The sequence below is a fragment of the Pseudophryne corroboree genome, chromosome 11 (assembly GCF_028390025.1).
Source record: "Pseudophryne corroboree isolate aPseCor3 chromosome 11, aPseCor3.hap2, whole genome shotgun sequence".
Lineage (NCBI taxonomy): Eukaryota > Metazoa > Chordata > Amphibia > Anura > Myobatrachidae > Pseudophryne > Pseudophryne corroboree.
The window spans coordinates 72,869,148-72,890,074 of NC_086454.1; the positions used below are offsets into that span (position 1 = coordinate 72,869,148).

Genomic DNA, 20,927 nt, shown 5'->3' on the forward strand with positions numbered 1-20,927 from the left:
TCATCCCTACCCTGATCAAAGCCAGGAAGGATGTAACTGTGCAACATTATCACCGTATTTGGCGTAAATATGTTGCGTGGTGTGAGGCCAGGAAGGCCCCTACAGAGGATTTTCAACTGGGTCATTTCCTGCATTTCCTGCAAACAGGACTGTCTATGGGCCTAAAATTAGGGTCCATTAAGGTTCAAATTTCGGCCCTGTCGATATTCTTCCAAAAAGAACTAGCTTCAGTTCCTGAAGCTCAGACGTTTGTCAAGGGGGTACTGCATATACAGCCTCCTTTTGTGCCTCCAGTGGCACCTTGGGATCTCAATGTAGTTTTGGGGTTCCTAAAATCACACTGGTTTGAACCACTCACCACTGTGGACTTAAAATATCTCACATGGAAAGTGGTAATGCTGTTAGCCCTGGCTTCAGCCAGGCGTGTCTCAGAATTGGCGGCTTTATCCTATAAAAGCCCTTACCTAATTTTTCATACGGACAGGGCAGAATTGAGGACTCGTCCTCAATTTCTCCCTAAGGTGGTTTCAGCGTTTCACTTAAACCAGCCTATTGTGGTACCTGCGGCTACTAGGGACTTGGAGGATTCCAAGTTGCTGGACGTAGTCAGGGCCCTGAAAATATATGTTTCCAGGACGGCTGGAGTCAGAAAATCTGACTCGCTGTTTATCCTGTATGCACCCAATAAGCTGGGTGCTCCTGCTTCTAAGCAGACTATTGCTCGTTGGATTTGTAGTACAATTCAGCTTGCACATTCTGTGGCAGGCCTGCCACAGCCAAAATCTGTAAAAGCCCATTCCACACGGAAAGTGGGCTCATCTTGGGCGGCTGCCCGAGGGGTCTCGGCATTACAACTTTGCCGATCAGCTACTTGGTCAGGGGCAAACACGTTTGCTAAATTCTACAAATTTAATACCCTGGCTGAGGAGGACCTGGAGTTCTCTCATTCGGTGCTGCAGAGTCATCCGCACTCTCCCGCCCGTTTGGGAGCTTTGGTATAATCCCCATGGTCCTTTCGGAGTCCCCAGCATCCACTAGGACGTCAGAGAAAATAAGAATTTACTTACCGATAATTCTATTTCTCATAGTCCGTAGTGGATGCTGGGCGCCCATCCCAAGTGCGGATTGTCTGCAATACTTGTACATAGTTATTGTTACAAAAATCGGGTTATTATTGTTGTGAGCCATCTTTTCAGAGGCTCCTCTGTTATCATGCTGTTAACTGGGTTCAGATCACAAGTTGTACGGTGTGATTGGTGTGGCTGGTATGAGTCTTACCCGGGATTCAAAATCCTTCCTTATTGTGTACGCTCGTCCGGGCACAGTATCCTAACTGAGGCTTGGAGGAGGGTCATAGGGGGAGGAGCCAGTGCACACCAGGTAGTCCTAAAGCTTTTACTTTTGTGCCCAGTCTCCTGCGGAGCCGCTATTCCCCATGGTCCTTTCGGAGTCCCCAGCATCCACTACGGACTATGAGAAATAGAATTATCGGTAAGTAAATTCTTATTTTTTTTATTAAATGTTTTCTCCTATGTGGTCTTCAAAAGATACTTGATTAAGAACAAATGGCCGCAACCATGATGATTATATTAATGCTGTATTGTGTTTTCATAGACCAGAGTTAGAGTAAGTGCAAAAATACAGACCAATATAGAACTATATGGTGCATGCAGTCCGTTCTCTTTTTTTTAGCCCTTGCAATACAAATATATACATGACAATATCTACCTTTCACATTGAACCCAAAATAGGGAAAATCAAAAAGTGTTTGTCAATGAGCTAATAACAAAGCTCAAAATTTATAGAGTTAAAACAAATCTGCATAATCCTCAAATTAGCAGTTGCTTCAATGAATAGCTTTGTGCCATGATCTGTCATTATGATCTAGTCTTCAGTCGACGAGCTTCCATTTTATATGCCCATGTGACCATCTTCCATTGTACTACATAAATGGATTGTACTGCAGTTCTTCTAACGTTTAGAGGCTGGCAAGAGCAAGTTTTAAGCTAAGCTCCTCAAAGTAATTATGGGTATAAATGATAGACTAATCGCATGTATAAACATGCTTATCCCTGATACAAATTAATTCTGTTGATACAAGCACTTTGAATTCTCAAATGTTTAATTGTGCAATCATAAGCATGTATTATATTTCTGTGATTTTTTTTTGTTTGTTTTTCTTTTCTGATCTAGACTATATTGGATATGACTTTTGGGGCAGGAGGTCACACCACATCAATTCTGAAGCAGGCTCCTAATATTAAAGTATTAGCGCTAGATAGAGATCCTGCTGCGTATTCAATAGCCCAACATTTGTCCTACTGCGACGGGTAAGTGCCGTATTTGATGAACTGTAGCCTTACTTTTGAAGTACACCAAATCTACAAGATTTCCTACGATCCTGTTCCAAGATTACCATGTGTCATAAGAACTAAATATAAATGGTGCATTTTTTCTTTATCATGGTAGAGTCCTTGAGGATTATATTGATTACACCAAAATTCACCTGTGGAGGTCATATGTAATAGGGACCATATTACCTGGAGGTGCGGGATGGCGACCGATGTCGGAGGTTTTTTAAAGAGGCAATCATTTACAAGGCATAGTTTTGCCTTGTAAATGAGTGCCGCTTGAAAAAAACTTCCACGAACGGTCAGTATCCCACATCTCCGGCAAACTCGGACCCTAATACATATGCCCCATGGTATCCTAATAACAAGTTTTATTCACACTGGGATTCACCAGATACTATACAGATGTGTCCTCTTACAACCCTGCTGCAGTCACGCTAAACAGCCCTTGAAGTCGCGCCAAGCTGAGGCGGGACACAGCTGCGCTGAGCTCCTTTTTTGCATTTTTTCCCGCAAAAATGCGTCTTAGATGCAAAGTAATGTAATAGGACACACAAGCAGCTTCAGCTAATTAAAACGATATGCAGCATGCCTATGTTGTGTGTGTAATTGCGGCTCTATCTGCATCTGAAATGCCACGTTACAGTGTTTTCCATGAAAACACTGCAACAGAGCATTTTGTATGCAGTCACACACAGAATCTAAGCATGCTGCATATCATTTTAATCAGCAGAAGCTGATTGTGCGTCCTACTACACTCATTTATGTCTAAGATGCATTTTCGCAAAACAATGCAAAAAGACGCTCTGCGCCACTGAGTCACACGGCACTCACGCTTTATGTGTAACGCGACTTGCAACACACAGAGCACAGATGTAAAAGGACACATCTCTGTCGTGTCTATACTGTATCTCAGGTCCTTGATTTAACTGGTTCCTGTGTTTTGCCTACACTGTCATCAGAAGCAGTTTGAGAACTATAAGGGTTTTTATTGCACAGCCACAATTTCCTTTTCTTGTTTCAATAGTGAATTCTCTTTACACAATAAGCCGTGGTATGTGCATTATTACCACCAGAAAGCGACAACAAAATGAATGTCAACAATTAGCAAGTAATCCTATCATCAACTACGGAATATGTTATTAATAATGGCACTCTGTTCTACTAACTACTATATATTGGTTTGGAAAGTAATAATAATAACTAACTGATGTGCCCGGTTTCAACCGGTCAAAGGTTTGTTGGGTGAAACCTTTACCCCGTTTTACCCCCTTAGGTGTCAAATTTCGAAAAAATCCCTGCTTAGTGGGTAACTGCAAATAACTTGTCACAGTTTCCAGACCACCCAGCAGGTCACATGTTCCAGGTTACCCAGCAGGTCACATGTTCCAGGTCACCCAGCAGGTGCACAGGGAGAGTTCACCAACTATCACATTTTCTAGAGCATAATGGTGATGCATTGTAAATGACAGTCAGACGTTTTGCCACATAACTCCAAAATGAAGCAACCAATTACAATGCCAATATAATTCTGCAAATCAACGTGCCAAGAGATTAATTTAGTATATGATGTGCTCGACTCAGACAACTGCATTATAGAAATATATCACTCATAAGTCGTCCTGAAAGGTACCAGGCAAGGCAGCCATTTTGAGTGCGCTACATAGATTACCCTGGGTGGAATAAGCAATGCCATGAAGAGATGACATAAAATGGGAAAGTTGCAGTGTACTAAAGCTAGAAGAAGAACTTTTGCATAGCCATCAGTTCCAAGTATTTTTCATCCCACCAACGGGTGTACCAGGTGATGTAGCCATCTTGGGTGTACTACAAAGGTTACAATGTGTGAGCTAAACCATACAACTAAGACTTATACGGGTGACTAAAACTTGAGTAGTACGCACTTCTGTTCCTTTTCTACAAAGCACACACAACATAAAGATGTCTCAGAAACAGTAATCACCATATGGCTACAGAGGCAGATCTAATACACCACACTTTCCTCATAAATTCCAAGTTTAGTTCAAAAGAAGACTGTTATAAAAACAACATGTTTTAGTTGCATTACGTTTTTTTTTTAATGCTTTAACTAATGGATATTGTTTTATTGCAATTAATGTAATTTTCTTACGTTGCCCTGTCAATATTGTTTTACAAATACCACCCACAATAGCTGTTCCACTTCATTCTGATTCCTTTAGTTTGCACATTTGTGAGTTAAAATTAGGACTTTTTATTTTTCTTTTGCCCCAAATTGCCAAATGAATATGGAAAATATAAACCGATTTCCCAGAATCCTTTCATGGAAAGTAGATTTTCTGACTAATATTCAGTGAAGCATATATTGCACTCGAAGCTTACATTCATCTACAGCCTTCTCATATCCCTGCCCACTGCTTATTTTGGATGTATAATCTTAAAGGAAAACTACCTGTATATAATATTTTGGGGGAGATTTATCAAAGCTTGGAGAGGGATCATCAGCTCCTGTTGATTTTCAAACACAGGGTTCTATTTACTAAGCCTTTAATGGAGATAAAGTACCAGCAAACCAGCTCCTAACTGTCATTTTTATAACCCAGCCTGTGACTTGGCAGTTAGGAGCTGATTGGCTAGTACTTTATCTCTTTCCACTTTATCTCCGTACAAGGCTTAGTAGATAGACACCACAGCCTGTAAAATGACAGTTAATAACTGATTAGTTGGTACTTTCTCTCTGCAAGCTTTGATAAATCTCCCTTTTAGTACTTTAGCTCTTAATTTGCAAATTCAATTAATATGAATACAATTTATGGCAAAAAACAACAAAAAATGATACAGATTTACATAAGCACACCAGTACAGTGAAACAGTAAAGGGGGGTACACACTGAGAGGTCCGTGCTTAAATTCTAAGCAATCAGAGTAGATTGTTTAGTAATTAAGCACGAATCTCTCCGTGGGTATCCCCATAATGAGGCGCAGCACCGCGCGTCACTATCGCTGATGCATGCATGCTTGCCAAATCTAGCAGATCGCTCATTTCACCGCTGGGCAAAACCATGTGCACTTCAGGGGGGGTCAGATATAACATTTGCAGAGAGAGTTAGATTTGGGTGGGTTATTTTGATTCTGTGCAGGGTAAATACTGGCTGCTTTATTTTTACTCTGCAATTTAGATTTCAGTTTGAAAGCACCCTACCCAAACCTAACTGTCTGCACATGTTACATTTGCCCCCCCAAGCGTGAAGTTTGCTTCTGCCCTGTTGTGCTGTCACTTCCTGGTCCTTTGCACGAGGGGAACATAGACACTACCGTCAATTATAGACCAGAGGTCTTGAACGGGACTATTCTTTTTAAAAAAAAACAGGACCTGCCAAAGACTGTTTAAAATAATACATGTGCTTTCTGTTTTTATAGATCTATTTCATTTAAATACTAACCATCACATATTATTACTCAGCACTTACAATACACTGTATTTTTGCCGCAAATGAAAGGGTAAAAAGGTCAACAAGAGTTTTTCCAAATTTTTTTAATTTTTTTTACCTTTTCCATACTTAACGATCCACGTGGACTACAATTGGGAACGGTAACCCGTGCTGAGCGCATCGTGGCACCGTGTCCAAAGCATGGCTTGCGAAGTGACCCATGCGAGGGGTCACGATGGACTAATTAGGGTTCCCCGTCACTTTTCGAAGAAAACAACTCTAAAATAAAGAAAAAAAAGTCTCGTTGACCTTTTTCCATGTCGACCTAGTGATCACGTTGACCTAATGCATGTCGACCAATCGCGGTCGTTCCAATGTATGTCGACCTAACTCATTTCGACCTAATGAACCACACCCAGTTTCTATCATGTCCCCCTTTTCCTTTCTCTTCACGAGACTATACATATTAATATATTTTAGTCTTTCTGATAAGTTTTGTGATGTAGGCCATGCACCATTTTAGTAGCTCTTCTTTGTACAGTCTTTAATGATCCTTCTGAAGATTTGGCCTTCAAATCTGAACAAAGTATTCTAGATGAGGCCGTACCACTGACCTATACAGTGGCATTATTACTTCTTTCTTTCTGCTACTGATTCCTCTCCCTATGCAGCCAAGCATCTGACTAGTCTTCCTCATTGAGTTGTTACATTGCTTACCTGCTGTCAAGTCACCTGAAATAGTGACTCCTAGATCTCTTTCCTCCTCAGTAGTTTCCTATATAGGAGGTCATTCCGAGTTGATCGCACACTGCCGTTTTTCGCAGCGCAGCGATCAGGTCACTTCTGCGCATGCATATGCGCCGCAGTGCGCTGGCACGTCGCATGGGTACAAAGCGGATCATTTCTGGGCGATGGATTTAACGAAGAATCCAGTCGCACAGCCAATCGCAAGAAGATTGACAGGAAGAGGCGTTTATAGGTGTCAACTGATCGTTTTCAGGGAGTGGTTGGAAAAACGCAGGCGTGTCTAAACGTTTGCAGGGCGGGTGTCTGACGTCAATTCCGGGACCGTACAGGCTGAAGTGATCGCAGCGGCCGAGTAAATCCTGGGCTATTCAGAGACTGCACACTTGCAAAGCTAAAATACACTCCCCTGTGGACGTCAACTATGCGTTCACACGGCTGCTAAAAACAGCTAGTGAGCGATCAACTCTGAATGACCCCCATAGTGCCATAGTGCCATTAATGCTATAATTAGCCTTCTTAATTTGATTATAATGTACTAAGTGCTTTAAGAAAAGGTTGCATGGGATGGCTAAGTTGCAAAGGCTGTGACACGTGAAATGGGTCTATAATTTACAATTTGATGATAGGTGTACGTTGACATATCTGTAGAGACTTGACATTTGTTGATATTTGTTGATTGGCTTGTTTGAAGTCTGTGCAATTTGATTGGTCTGAATTTTCTGGTGTTCATTATTTATTTACCTAATTACAGGTGAATAAGGAGTGCCTCATAAATTATGTAGGTGACAGTGAGTCTCTAAAATTGGTCTAAACAGTTCATCTATCTGTAATGGATTTGTTACCTTCATGCCAATTGCAAAGAAGAGACTGAATAACATTTTCCCAATACTATGAACATTGTTTCACATTATGTTGTCCAATAAGGAGACAATAGACTATTAAGACAACGTAGGGCAGAAAGTCAATGCAGTACTGTTCTCTGCTCTGCAGATGATTAATATGCACTGTTGTAGAACATTACTTTCACATTGATGTACTGTTTCATTTTGTGTAGCGGCAGGCTTACACCTCTATCTTATCTTGTATGTGCACACAACACCATTTTATAATGACAGATCACTCCAAGCTGCCTGGCGCATTTATTGTGATTAATCCTGTGCTAGAACATGGTACAGCCAAGTCACAGCTTTTGAGGTTGAAAGTGATGTCATCCATCTAGATGGGAAACACTATTGATTTCAGAAAATGCCTCACAGGATCAAATCAGTTTTTGTTTTACACATTTTGCTTCATTTAAAAGTGTGAATATATTGACAAACTCAAATTACAATCTGTTGATACAAATGAACATGTTATTATTTATTGGTGCAGTGCCTCCATGTAATGTTAGTAGACGGTTGCTTGTGTTTATGTTAGAACATAAATAGTCAGCTGGAGGAAGAGAGATGCAGATGCACACTCCTAGCACTAAGAACACTGATAGTAAAAATAATTTAAATAAACCCTCACAATTAAAATGGAGTATAATTGAAGTTCTTAGCACACATTTGCGCAAATATGCGGGCCCATGTACCGCGGTCAGGTGACTTCATCACATGGGTCCCTAACATTCCTAATACTATCACATTCTATAAATTTATTCAGGACTTACCTCTAAATAGGGCCTTATCAATGTGTGATCTGAAATGCAGGAACCCAGCTAATTAAAACACCTGAGGGTGAATGGGAGGAGTGCCAATCCAGAGGAAGGAAGCCTTGCCTTCCAGTGTACAATGTATACACAAATATAGAGGGAAAAAGTGGGGCCTGGACTGACGTTACCCTTCTTATGTATTTGTAAGCAAAGATGCACTTTCATATTCAACAAGATTGCTTAGAATATGTTGACAGGTTTAATGTCAACATGTAGTGTTTATTCTAGCACCTTGCACCTGTCACAGCCCACGTAGTTCCTCTTTCCTGCCTGGGGTGTAGCTCTCTGCTCCGGTGCTTTAGTGCTGAGATACAGACCAGAGTGTGCTAGAAGCACCAGAGCTTAGAACGACACCCCAGGCAGGAAAGAGGAACTGCATGGGTTGTGACAGGTGCAGGTTGCTAGAATGAACACTAGACAGGAAAATTTTGACATGGTCATTCTGTCAACGTTGACCATGTCCACATTCATCATGTAGACAGTGATGAAATGTTGACATGTTAGAATGTCCACATATCCCTTGTGGCCCAGCAGGGATTTACCTTCTCCTGGCAGCTTTAGCGGGTCCAGTGGCATCCTTATTCAAACTGGAAAAACAAAAGACATGTATACACACCTGTGAAAGAGGTATTAATTATGGGTGGTCAGCGGCAGAGGCGTCACTAGGGTTGGTGTCACCCGGTGTGGTAACTCATGGTGTCACCCCTCTATGGACCATACGGCGCGTGCTCGCAAAGTAAGATGCAATCGCATCCAGCTTATGCGAACACCTCTGCCTGATTTGACAGGCAGAGGAGTTCACGGGGTGGCGATGCAGCGTTGTGGGGTTATCAACGGTGCCCGCGGTGCGAGGCCGGCAATCAAGCTCCGCCCCTCATCGCGTCCAAAGTCGGCGGGGGTGAGGGGGCTTGGTGCCGGGAGGGAGGGTGATGCTGCCGCTGCGGATGTGGATGGGATGGGGGTGCGGGGGTGCAGCCCTTTTAGGTGTCACCCTATTGAAGGGTGACACCTGGGTGCGGGCCGCACCCTCCGCACCCCCTCATGACGCCACTGGTCAGCGGCAGGTGAAAATAGTGGGTGATGATGATGACAGCCGCTGGAACTAGCAACATGCTTGTTGTTGACGGTTTACAGACACTTTCATGACCAACGATTGGTGCTTTCTTCATCTCTTGAATAAAGATTATGCTTTTGTAAGCTTGTTTCTGCAATAATAATAATAATAATAATTATTATTATTATTAGTTTGCGTATGCAAGACTGGACTTTGTCTCTGCTCAATTAGAGATACTTCAAGACATTTTATTGATGCTTAATAGTCAGACTTAACAACTTTCTGGCTGCCTCACGCGGGAGGGTGCAGCCAGGTCGGTATTACAGAGGATGTGGCCTTGCCGCAGGTGAGCAGTTCGGGGTTGTGGATGCATGATCGCGTCATCGTAGCCCCGTCCACCCCCCGCTATTCAATGCACTGATTACTGGCATTGACTAGCAGTGGGCGGAAATACGATGATAGTATTCAGCGCAAAATGTGTCATCAGCCTCCACGGACTGCCCACTGTGAAGGACAGCTGTGGGGGTGAGGCCGGATCCAAGATACATGCCTTCTTTTGGGGTACTAGGAACTCCACATGATTTTTGGAAGCCTCTCGGCCGATCCGGGAGGGTAGGCAAGTATTCTAATAGTGTGTATGTGTTTGTTGCACAGAAAATAATGGTTTACAATGTTGGCGCAAGTGGTATAAGTGTCTGGGATGTGTGCTTGCCATAAACAAGACACACATGCCCTTTTATGACCAAGGGGTCAATCCAGTTAGGTGCGAAGGGTACGATTTGCCTTGTTCGTGCAACAGATGATGTTTTGCAAAAGTACCAGCTTGTATATGCTCAAAACAACTTTTCAAACAAATGTCAGAAATTGTGAGATGTTGCGAGTCGCTTGACTCGGTGGGATTACTGGCACATTACTAGAAATTGTTCTGTGATCCAATCCATTAGGCATTGATCATCTTATTTAGCAGCTACAATGCAAGATTTAACGGCTATAAATTCATTGGCAACAGAGTAATGCATTTTTTTGCGGCAATATTGAAATGATTTTGTTATAGTCTCTTATTCTACTGGAAGCTCATTTCAGCCATTACCAGTAATGTGAAAGCTAGTTATTTTTAAAAGTGGAAGCGTTTTCAATGAAAATGTTCTCATTTATGAGTAAATTGCTGTGTATGTGAGCTCTGAAATCAGGAAGATAAAATGAAGTCGGGAAATATCAATTTTTACAGTTTCTACCATTACGTTATAGGGGCAGATGTATTAACCTGGAGAAGGCATAAGGAAGTGATACTGTAAACTTGTGATAAATGCAAGGTGATAAGTACACCAGCCAACCAGTTACCATATGTAAATTAACAGTTAGGAGCCGATTGGCTGGTGCATTATCACCTTGCACTTAACACTGTTTTATCACTGGTTTATCACTTCCTTATGCCTTCTCCAGGTTAATGCATTTACCCCATAGTTTGATCTGTTATTGGTAATAATGTCTTATTAAGAATGCCGAATAGAGCTATAACCTGCGCTCTTAAGGGTCTATTTAATTACCTGATCCCCTGTGAGTCCACTGTAAGCTGCACGTGCATATGGTCAATAGTATGGCCTTGGTACAGATTATTTCTCTGACGTCCTAGTGGATGCTGGGAACTCCGTAAGGACCATGGGGAATAGCGGCTCCGCAGGAGACTGGGCACAAAAGTAAAGCTTTAGGACTACCTGGTGTGCACTGGCTCCTCCCCCTATGACCCTCCTCCAAGCCTCAGTTAGATTTTTGTGCCCGGCCGAGAAGGGTGCACACTAGGGGCTCTCCTGAGCTTCTTAGTGAAAGTTTTGTTTTAGGTTTTTTATTTTCAGTGAGACCTGCTGGCAACAGGCTCACTGCATCGAGGGACTAAGGGGAGAAGAAGCGAACCTGCCTGCTTGCAGCCAGCTTGGGCTTCTTAGGCTACTGGACACCATTAGCTCCAGAGGGACCGAACACAGGCCCAGCCTCGGAGCTCGGTCCCAGAGCCGCGCCGCCGGCCCCCTTACAGAGCCAGAAGCAAGAAGAGGTCCGGAAAAATCGGCGGCAGAAGACATCAGTCTTCAACAAGGTAGCGCACAGCACTGCAGCTGTGCGCCATTGTTACTCAGGCACACTTCACACTTCGGTCACTGAGGGTGCAGGGCGCTAGGGGGGGGGGGGGGGGGGGCGCCCTGAGCAGCAATGTACACACCTTGGCTGGCATAAATACACCACATATAACCTCCAGGGCTATATGGATGTATTTTAACCCCTGCCAGAACTCACCAAAAAGCGGGAGAAAAGGCCGCCGAGAAGGGGGCGGAGCCTATCTCCTCAGCACACAGGCGCCATTTTCCATCACAGCTCCGCTGGAAGGACGTCTCCCTGACTCTCCCCTGCAGTCCTGCACTACAGAAAAGGGTAAAAAAGAGAGGGGGGCACTAATTTGGCGCAGTTTTAATACTAACAGCAGCTATAAAGGGAAAAGCACATTTTATAGTGGTATTCCTGTCTATATATAGCGCTCTGGTGTGTGCTGGCATACTCTCCCTCTGTCTCCCCAAAGGGCTAGTGGGGTCCTGTCCTCTACCAGAGCATTCCCTGTGTGTGTGCGGTGTGTCGGTACGATTGTGTCGACATGTTTGAGGAGGAAAATGAGATGGAGGCGGAGCAATTGCCTATTATAGAGTTGTCACCCCCTAGGGAGTCGACACCTGAGTGGATGAGCTTATGGAAGGAATTGCGTGACAGTGTCAGCTCTTTACGACAGACAGTTGACGACATGAGACAGCCGGCTACTCAGCTTGTGCCTGTCCAGGGGTCTCAAACGCCATCAGGGGCTTTAAAACGCCCGTTACCTCAAATGGCAGACACAGACACGGATACTGACTCCAGTGTCGATGATGAGGAGACAAACGTGACTTCCACTAGGGCCACACGTTACATGATTGAAGCAATGAAAAATGTATTGCATATCTCTGATAATACAAGTACCACTAAAAAGGGTATTATGTTTGGTGAGAAAAAACTGCCTGTAGTTTTTCCTGTATCCGAGGAATTAAATGAAGTGTGTGATGAGGCGTGGGTTTCCCCCGATAAAAAACTGATAATTCCTAAAAGGTTATTGGCATCGTACCCTTTCCCGCCAGAGGATAGGGCACGTTGGGAAACACCCCCTAGGGTGGATAAAGCGCTCACACGCTTGTCTAAACAGGTAGCACTACCCTCTCCTGATACGGCGGCCCTAAAGGAACCTGCCGATAGAAAGCTGGAGAATATCCTAAAATGTATATACACTCACACGGGTGTTATACTGCGACCAGCAATCGCCTCAGCCTGGATGTGCAGTGCGGGCCTGGCGTGGTCGGATTCCCTGACTGAAAATATTGATACCCTAGATAGGGACAGTATATTACTGACTATAGAGCATTTGAAGGATGCATTTCTAATATGCGTGATGCACTGAGGGATATTTGCCGACTGGCATCAAGAGTTAGCGCGCTGTCCATTTCTGCAAGAAGAGGTTTATGGACGCGGCAGTGGTCAGGTGATGAGGATTCTAAAAGGCACATGGAAGTATTGCCTTATAAGGGGGAGGAGTTATTTGGGGTAGGTCTATCAGACCTGGTAGCCACGGCAACTGCTGGAAAATCCACATTTTTACCCCAGGTAGCTTCTCAACCTAAGAAGACGCCGTATTATCAGGCGCAGTCCTTTCGGCCCCATAAGGGCAAGCGGGCAAAAGGCGCCTCATTTCTGCCCCGTGGCAGAGGGAGAGGAAAAAGGCTGCAACAAACAGCCAGTTCCCAGGAACAAAAGCCCTCTCCCGCCTCCGCAAAGTCCTCAGCATGACGCTGGGGCTTTACAAGCGGACTCAGGCACGGTGGGGGCCCGTCTCAAGAAGTTCAGTGCGCAGTGGGCCCACTCGCAAGTGGACCCCTGGATCCTTCAGGTGGTATCTCAGGGGTACAAATTGGAATTCGAGACGTCTCCCCCTCGCCGGTTTCTAAAGTCTGCTTTACCGAAGTCTCCCTCAGACAGGGAGGCAGTATTGGAAGCCATTCTCAAGCTATATTCCCAGCAGGTGATAATCAAGGTACCCCTCCTACAACAGGGAAAGGGGTACTATTCCACACTATTTGTGGTACCGAAGCCGGACGGCTCGGTGAGACCAATTTTAAACCTAAAATCCTTGAACACTTACATACAAAGGTTCAAATTCAAGATGGAGTCACTCAGAGCAGTGATTGCAAACCTGGAAGAAGGGGACTATATGGTGTCTCTGGACATCAAAGATGCTTACCTACATGTCCCAATTTACCCTTCTCACCAAGGGTACCTCAGGTTTGTGGTACAGAACTGTCACTATCAGTTTCAGACGCTGCCGTTTGGATTGTCCACGGCACCCCGGGTCTTTACCAAGGTAATGGCCGAAATGATGATACTCCTTCGAAGGAAGGGAGTTTTAGTTATACCTTACTTGGACGATCTCCTGATAAGGGCAAGATCCAGGGAACAGTTGGAAGTCTGAGTAGCACTATCTCAGATAGTGCTGCGCCAGCACGGTTGGATTCTCAATATTCCAAAATCGCAGCTGATCCCGACGACACGACTTCTATTCCTAGGGATGATCCTGGACACAGTCCAGAAAAAGGTGTTTCTCCCGGAGGAGAAAGCCAGGGAGTTATTCGAACTAGTCAGAAATCTCCTAAAACCAGGCCAAGTCTCAGTGCATCAATGCACAAGGGTTCTGGGAAAGATGGTGGCTTCTTACGAAGCAATCCCATTCGGCAGATTCCATGCAAGAACCTTCCAGTGGGATCTGCTAGACAAATGGTCCGGGTCGCATCTTCAGATGCATCAGCGGATAATCTTGTCACCAAGGACAAGGGTGTCTCTCCTGTGGTGGTTGCAGAGTGCTCATCTTCTAGAGGGCCGCAGATTCGGCATTCAGGACTGGGTCCTGGTGACCACGGATGCCAGCCTGAGAGGCTGGGGAGCAGTCACACAGGGAAGAAATTTCCAGGGCTTGTGGTCAAGCCTGGAGACATCACTTCACATAAATATCCTGGAGCTAAGGGCCATCTACAATGCTCTAAGCCTAGCAAGACCTCTGCTTCAAGGTCAGCCGGTGCTGATCCAGTCAGACAACATCACGGCAGTCGCCCACGTAAACAGACAGGGCGGCACAAGAAGCAGGAGGGCAATGGCCGAAGTTGCAAGGATTCTTCGCTGGGCGGAAAATCATGTGATAGCACTGTCAGCAGTGTTCATTTCGGGAGTGGACAACTGGGAAGCAGACTTCCTCAGCAGACACGACCTCCACCCGGGAGAGTGGGGACTACACCCAGAAGTCTTCCACATGATTGTGAACCGTTGGGAAAAACCAAAGGTGGACATGATGGCGTCCCGCCTCAACAAAAAACTAGACAGGTATTGCGCCAGGTCAAGGGACCCTCAGGCAATAGCTGTGGACGCTCTGGTAACACCGTGGGTGTACCAGTCAGTGTATGTGTTCCCTCCTCTGCCTCTCATACCCAAGGTACTGAGAATCATAAGAAGGAGAGGAGTAAGGACTATACTCGTGGCTCCGGATTGGCCAAGAAGGACTTGGTACCCGGAACTTCAAGAGATGCTCACAGAGGACCCGTGGCCTCTACCTCTAAGAAGGGACCTGCTCCAGCAGGGACCCTGTCTGTCCCAAGACTTACCGCGGCTGCGTTTGACGGCATGGCGGTTGAACGCCGGATCCTGAAGGAAAAAGGCATTCCGGATGAAGTCATCCCTACCCTGATCAAAGCCAGGAAGGATGTAACCGTACAGCATTATCACCGTATTTGGCGTAAATATGTTGCGTGGTGCGAGGCCAGGAAGGCCCCTACAGAGGAATTTCAACTGGGTCGTTTCCTGCATTTCCTGCAAACAGGACTGTCTATGGGCCTAAAATTAGGGTCCATTAAGGTTCAAATTTCGGCCCTGTCGATTTTCTTCCAGAAAGAACTGGCTTCAGTTCCGGAAGTTCAGACGTTTGTCAAGGGGGTACTGCATATACAGCCTCCTTTTGTGCCTCCAGTGGCACCTTGGGATCTCAATGTAGTTTTGGGGTTCCTAAAATCACATTGGTTTGAACCACTCACCACTGTGGACTTAAAATATCTCACATGGAAAGTGGTAATGCTGTTGGCCCTGGCTTCAGCCAGGCGTGTCTCAGAATTGGCGGCTTTATCCTATAAAAGCCCTTACCTAATTTTTCATACGGACAGGGCAGAATTGAGGACTCGTCCTCAATTTCTCCCTAAGGTGGTTTCAGCGTTTCACTTGAACCAGCCTATTGTGGTACCTGCGGCTACTAGGGACTTGGAGGACTCCAAGTTGCTGGACGTAGTCAGGGCCCTGAAAATATATGTTTCCAGGACGGCTGGAGTCAGAAAATCTGACTCGCTGTTTATCCTGTATGCACCCAACAAGCTGGGTGCTCCTGCTTCTAAGCAGACTATTGCTCGTTGGATTTGTAGTACAATTCAGCTTGCACATTCTGTGGCAGGCCTGCCACAGCCAAAATCTGTAAAAGCCCATTCCACAAGGAAGGTGGGCTCATCTTGGGCGGCTGCCCGAGGGGTCTCGGCTTTACAACTTTGCCGAGCAGCTACTTGGTCAGGGGCAAACACGTTTGCTAAATTCTACAAATTTGATACCCTGGCTGAGGAGGACCTGGAGTTCTCTCATTCGGTGCTGCAGAGTCATCCGCACTCTCCCGCCCGTTTGGGAGCTTTGGTATAATCCCCATGGTCCTTACGGAGTTCCCAGCATCCACTAGGACGTCAGAGAAAATAAGAATTTACTTACCGATAATTCTATTTCTCGTTGTCCGTAGTGGATGCTGGGCGCCCATCCCAAGTGCGGATTGTCTGCAATACTTGTACATAGTTATTGTTACAAAAATCGGGTTATTATTGTTGTGAGCCATCTTTTCAGAGGCTCCTCTGTTATCATGCTGTTAACTGGGTTCAGATCACAGGTTGTACGGTGTGATTGGTGTGGCTGGTATGAGTCTTACCCGGGATTCAAAATCCTTCCTTATTGTGTACGCTCGTCCGGGCACAGTATCTTAACTGAGGTTTGGAGGAGGGTCATAGGGGGAGGAGCCAGTGCACACCAGGTAGTCCTAAAGCTTTACTTTTGTGCCCAGTCTCCTGCGGAGCCGCTATTCCCCATGGTCCTTACGGAGTTCCCAGCATCCACTACGGACTACGAGAAATAGAATTATCGGTAAGTAAATTCTTATTTTTTCCACATAGTCCCACACTTCGTCTAAGCATTTGTGCCAGTGGTACACCATCTATCCCGGTATAGAAGAAATCAGTGTCAAGGGTCTAAAGCCAGGACATGATGGCTTGCTGAACTTCAGCATTGTTGCAAATTGCCTTCTACCTATGCTTCAATGTTCCAAAGAGATGGAACCCACTCAGTGCCGGGTCAAGGCTGTAGGGAGGATCGTCCGGTACCTCCCTATGGTAGCGCAATAACATCTCACGTGTGGTTTGCTGAGTGTTACCTGGCATTATTGTGCAGCATTACCATGCTTGCTTACACCAACCCAGGTAGTTATTGATTAATTACCCTCCGGAACTGGGTCATTGTGTCACAATAGCAATCAGCATTCGCAGTATCTCCCTTGGCGAGGAAAGCAACTAGAAACATGCCCTTGTGAACACAAAACATGGTCGCTTTGGCCTTCTTTGATTTGTGTTGAATTTCTTTGAAGGTGTGGGCAATGCGTGTTTCCATGTCATGGATGCTTGCGTCGTCTCCGGTGTCACATGATACACCCACATTTCATCGCCTGTAACAATATGCTGCAGGATCTGCACTCCCACGTCATGGTACCACGTTAAGTACATGAGAGACAATCCCATCCTATTGGTTTTGTGAAATTCTGTGAGTTTCTTTGGTACCCAGTGTGAACACTTTTTTTCCTGCACCCCAGTTGCTTATGAATGATGTTGTGCACAGTACCCACTGAGATGTTCAGTTCCTCAGCAATATCACTAACTCAAATGCGTCTGTCCTCCTGAAACAGAACTTCAATGGGGCACAAATTTCCATCTGTAGTGGACATACTTGGCCGGCTACGTATCTCTGCTCTCGAATATCAGTCCTTCCGTTATCAAAGGAAGTGCACAAAACCTGTTTCTGTGACATGACGACATCCCTGTACAACTACACAAGTTGAAGATGATTTTCAGCTGTTCGTGTGCCCTTTAGAAGCAGAAATCTGATCACACTGTGCAGTGACCATGTTTCTCACCAGCCCCGCCATCTTGCACTTGAGGTGGGACAGTATAACTGATATGAGTCGCAGTCTAAGGGCAGGGAGGGGAAGTAGCAGCCTACCTGCTCTTTCTTGGTGAGAAATTAGAATGAAATACAGAACATTACACACATTAGAGGTCTTGTTACCTTACTAATACCCCTTTCAGATTATCTATGCTAGGTTGCAACTGGGAATTTTGTACACAGATGCTTGCCGGCTGCGACCTGGCTTAGAATCCCTTATAGACTTGTGGCCCGACACGGCGTATTGCGGGGTTGGTGACATCACCGCCAATGCTACAAGAGGTGGCGCTTGGAGATGATCATTTCCAAGCGCTGCCTCCTCCTATGCAGCGATTGGGTACCGGACCACCTTTAACCGAGTTTACCCGTTCACACATCCTGGGTTGATTCCGAGTTCATCCCAGGTCGCGACCTGGTATGAAATGCTGGGACGCGCGACCTAGGATATTCATTCAGGACACTTTCAGATTAAGCAAAATCCCAGGTTGATGCGCGTTCATGTGCAATAACCCGGGAAGTTTATGGTAGTCTGAAAGGAGTATTGTTGAACCACCTTCGTATTACTACAAGAGAGAGAGAGAGAGAGAGAGATCCGAAACAGCCTACCTCTACAAGCTCCTACCATGCCGTAGACAAAGTAATTTGTGTAGTAATGCAAAGTAATTTGTACAGAAGAAAGCACAATGGGAAATACAGATGGAGTCATGCTCATTGAGTGTGGCTGCATTGCAGGGGGTGGCGAGCATCGTGCCTAGGAGCGCATACGCCTCGGCACACTGCAGAGCGCACAGAGATGCTCCCATTCACTTTGCGCGTCTACGATACACACGTGCCCCATTCGTTCCCGGTGGTTCACCTCACCGGGCGCACCTAGTCGCAGACGGAGCGATGATTAACTAAACATATGTCTAAACAATATGTCTGGTATATACATCATTAATCAATTGTGAAAGTTAATTGCAAATGTTTGAATAAACAAAACAGATTGATGGCTTTAACGTCATGCAAATAAGCATAGTGTTTTAAATATGTAACAGGTGGACCTGTTGGTCTTGTCTATTTAATGTCTGTGTTCTACAGCAGACGAGCTGTAAATAAAATAAAACACTAGAGACCAGACTAGAATATTCTGTCTGCCTCATCACATTGTCCTTATCATCCTTCCACTGTGAGCCACCCACGTAAGACTGGGACACTTCGACCATCAGCTCACTCGTACTGCGCCTTGTCTTTGTGTCTGCAGAGAACCTCTTTCTTGAAAGTGTTACTTTCCTGAGCTATTTCTGTTTTGCTGTCCTAAGCAATGAGCTCCTTTCTGCATAAATAAAATAGTAAGGGGTCATGGAAAACTATGTCTTGCCAAAGGCAGTTCAGTTAGTAGACATCATTATTTAAAATAAATGGATATATTCCTGAACCTCTATTAGGAAAGCCCTACATTACCTCTAGATAACTGTTATTCCAATTAAAGAACAATCATCAGAATGTAAGAAAAATAATGTGTTTAATAAACAAAAAAAGTACTTTATTTTTTACTTTTAATGTTCTGGATATGCTTGCATAATGCATTTGTGGCATTTCCATGTTATATAAATTCAGCTTAAAACTATCTTTAACCTCTGCCATCAGCAGGTGCCTGAGGTTCCGTTAATTAAAAAAGAACTTCGGGCAGTTAAAACATTTTATTAATTATTCATTGTCTAACTTACTAGAAGAGATAATAGACATATATAATGGTAGATGCTCAATTAGCTTAGTGATATCACTCAGGTGCTTGCAAGGGAGGGGTATTTCTAAGCAAGAAAAAAAGCGTTTTGTTTCCCCCAGCATCCTGAATGAAAACAGTAACCAGATTTAAATCCTACACAATATTAGAATTCAGAGATCTTGGTTACATATATTTGTGCAAACGTGTGAATAAGCCCCCAAGCAGCGTCAAGGCCTTTCGGTATATTGGAGGGTCCCTAGTGCTATATCTAGGTTCAGGGTGTGGCACCCCAGAAATCAGCATAAGCCAGAAAGCCCAGGGCAGCATACCAGTGTGAAAACTATAGTGTTAATTATTGTTAGTAAACCGAAGTTTTCTCACTGGTATGCCACCCTGGGCTTTCTGGCTTATGCTGATTTTTGGGGTGCCGCACCCTGCACCTAGATATAGTGCTAGGCACTCCCAATATACAGAGAGGCCTTGACGGGGCTTATTCATACATTTGCACAAATATATATAACCAAGATCTCTGAATTCTAATATTGTGTAGTATTTAAATCTGGTTACTGATATCATTCAAGGTGCTGGGGGAAACAAAATGCTTTTCTCTTACGTCCTAGAGGATGCTGAGGACTCCGTAAGGACCATGGGGTATAGACGGGCTCCGCAGGAGACATGGGCACTATAAAGAACTTTAGAATGTGTGTGCACTGGCTCCTCCCTCTATGCCCCTCCTCCAGACCTCAGTTAGATCCTGTGCCCAGAGGAGATTGGTTGCACTACAGGGAGCTCTCCTGAGTTTCTCTGATTAAAAGAATTTTGTTAGGTTTTTTATTTTCAGGGAGCACTGCTGGCAACAGGCTCCCTGCATCGTGGGACTGAGGAGAGAGAAGCAGACCTACTTAAGTGATAGGCTCTGCTTCTTAGGCTACTGGACACCATTAGCTCCAGAGGGATCGGGACGCAGGTCTCACCCTCGCCGTACGTTCCAGGGCCGCGCCGCCGTCCTCCTTGCAGAGCCGGAAGATAGAAGCCGGGTGAGTATAGAAGAAAGAAGACATCACAGGCGGCAGAAGACTTCTGATCTTCACTGAGGTAGCGCTGCGCGCCATTGCTCCCACACACAACACGCACTGAGGCACAGATGGGTGCAGAGTGCAGGGGGGGGGGGGGCACCCTGGGCAGCAATATAAAACCTCTAGGCTGGCATTTTAGTATATATGGGCTGCGGAGGCAATATATATACAAATCCCCCGCCAGTATTGTATTTTTGAGCGGGACCGAAGCCCGCCACTGAGGGGGCGGAGCTTGATTCCACAGCACTGACCAGCGCCATTTTTCTCCACAGCACACTGCAGAGAAGCTGGCTCCCCGGACTCTCCCCTGCTGAACATGGTGACAGAGGGCTTAAAAAGAGGGGGGCACTTAATTTGACAGTTAAGGTATATTGAATAATATTAAAGCGCTGTGTGTCTGGGAAATTGTTTTCCAGGGTCATTGGCACTGGGTGTGTGCTGGCATACTTTGTCTCTCCAAAGGGCCTTATTGGGTGACTGTCTCCAGATTGGATATTTCTCTGACGTCCTAGTGGATGCTGGGAACTCCGTAAGGACCATGGGGAATAG

The 20,927-nt window shown here is 45.1% G+C and overlaps 1 protein-coding gene across 4 annotated transcripts in view; it reads left to right on the plus strand.

Moving 5' to 3' along the window:
* METTL15 (methyltransferase 15, mitochondrial 12S rRNA N4-cytidine) overlaps positions 1–20,927 on the plus strand; it is a 560,008-nt gene that overhangs the window by 279,044 nt on the left and 260,037 nt on the right. For all 4 annotated transcript variants that reach the window (XM_063944421.1, XM_063944422.1, XM_063944423.1 and 1 more), the window contains exon 3: positions 2,194–2,330. In XM_063944421.1, coding sequence (XP_063800491.1) covers positions 2,194–2,330 — 137 coding nt within the window. The remainder of the gene's footprint in view (positions 1–2,193; positions 2,331–20,927) is intronic.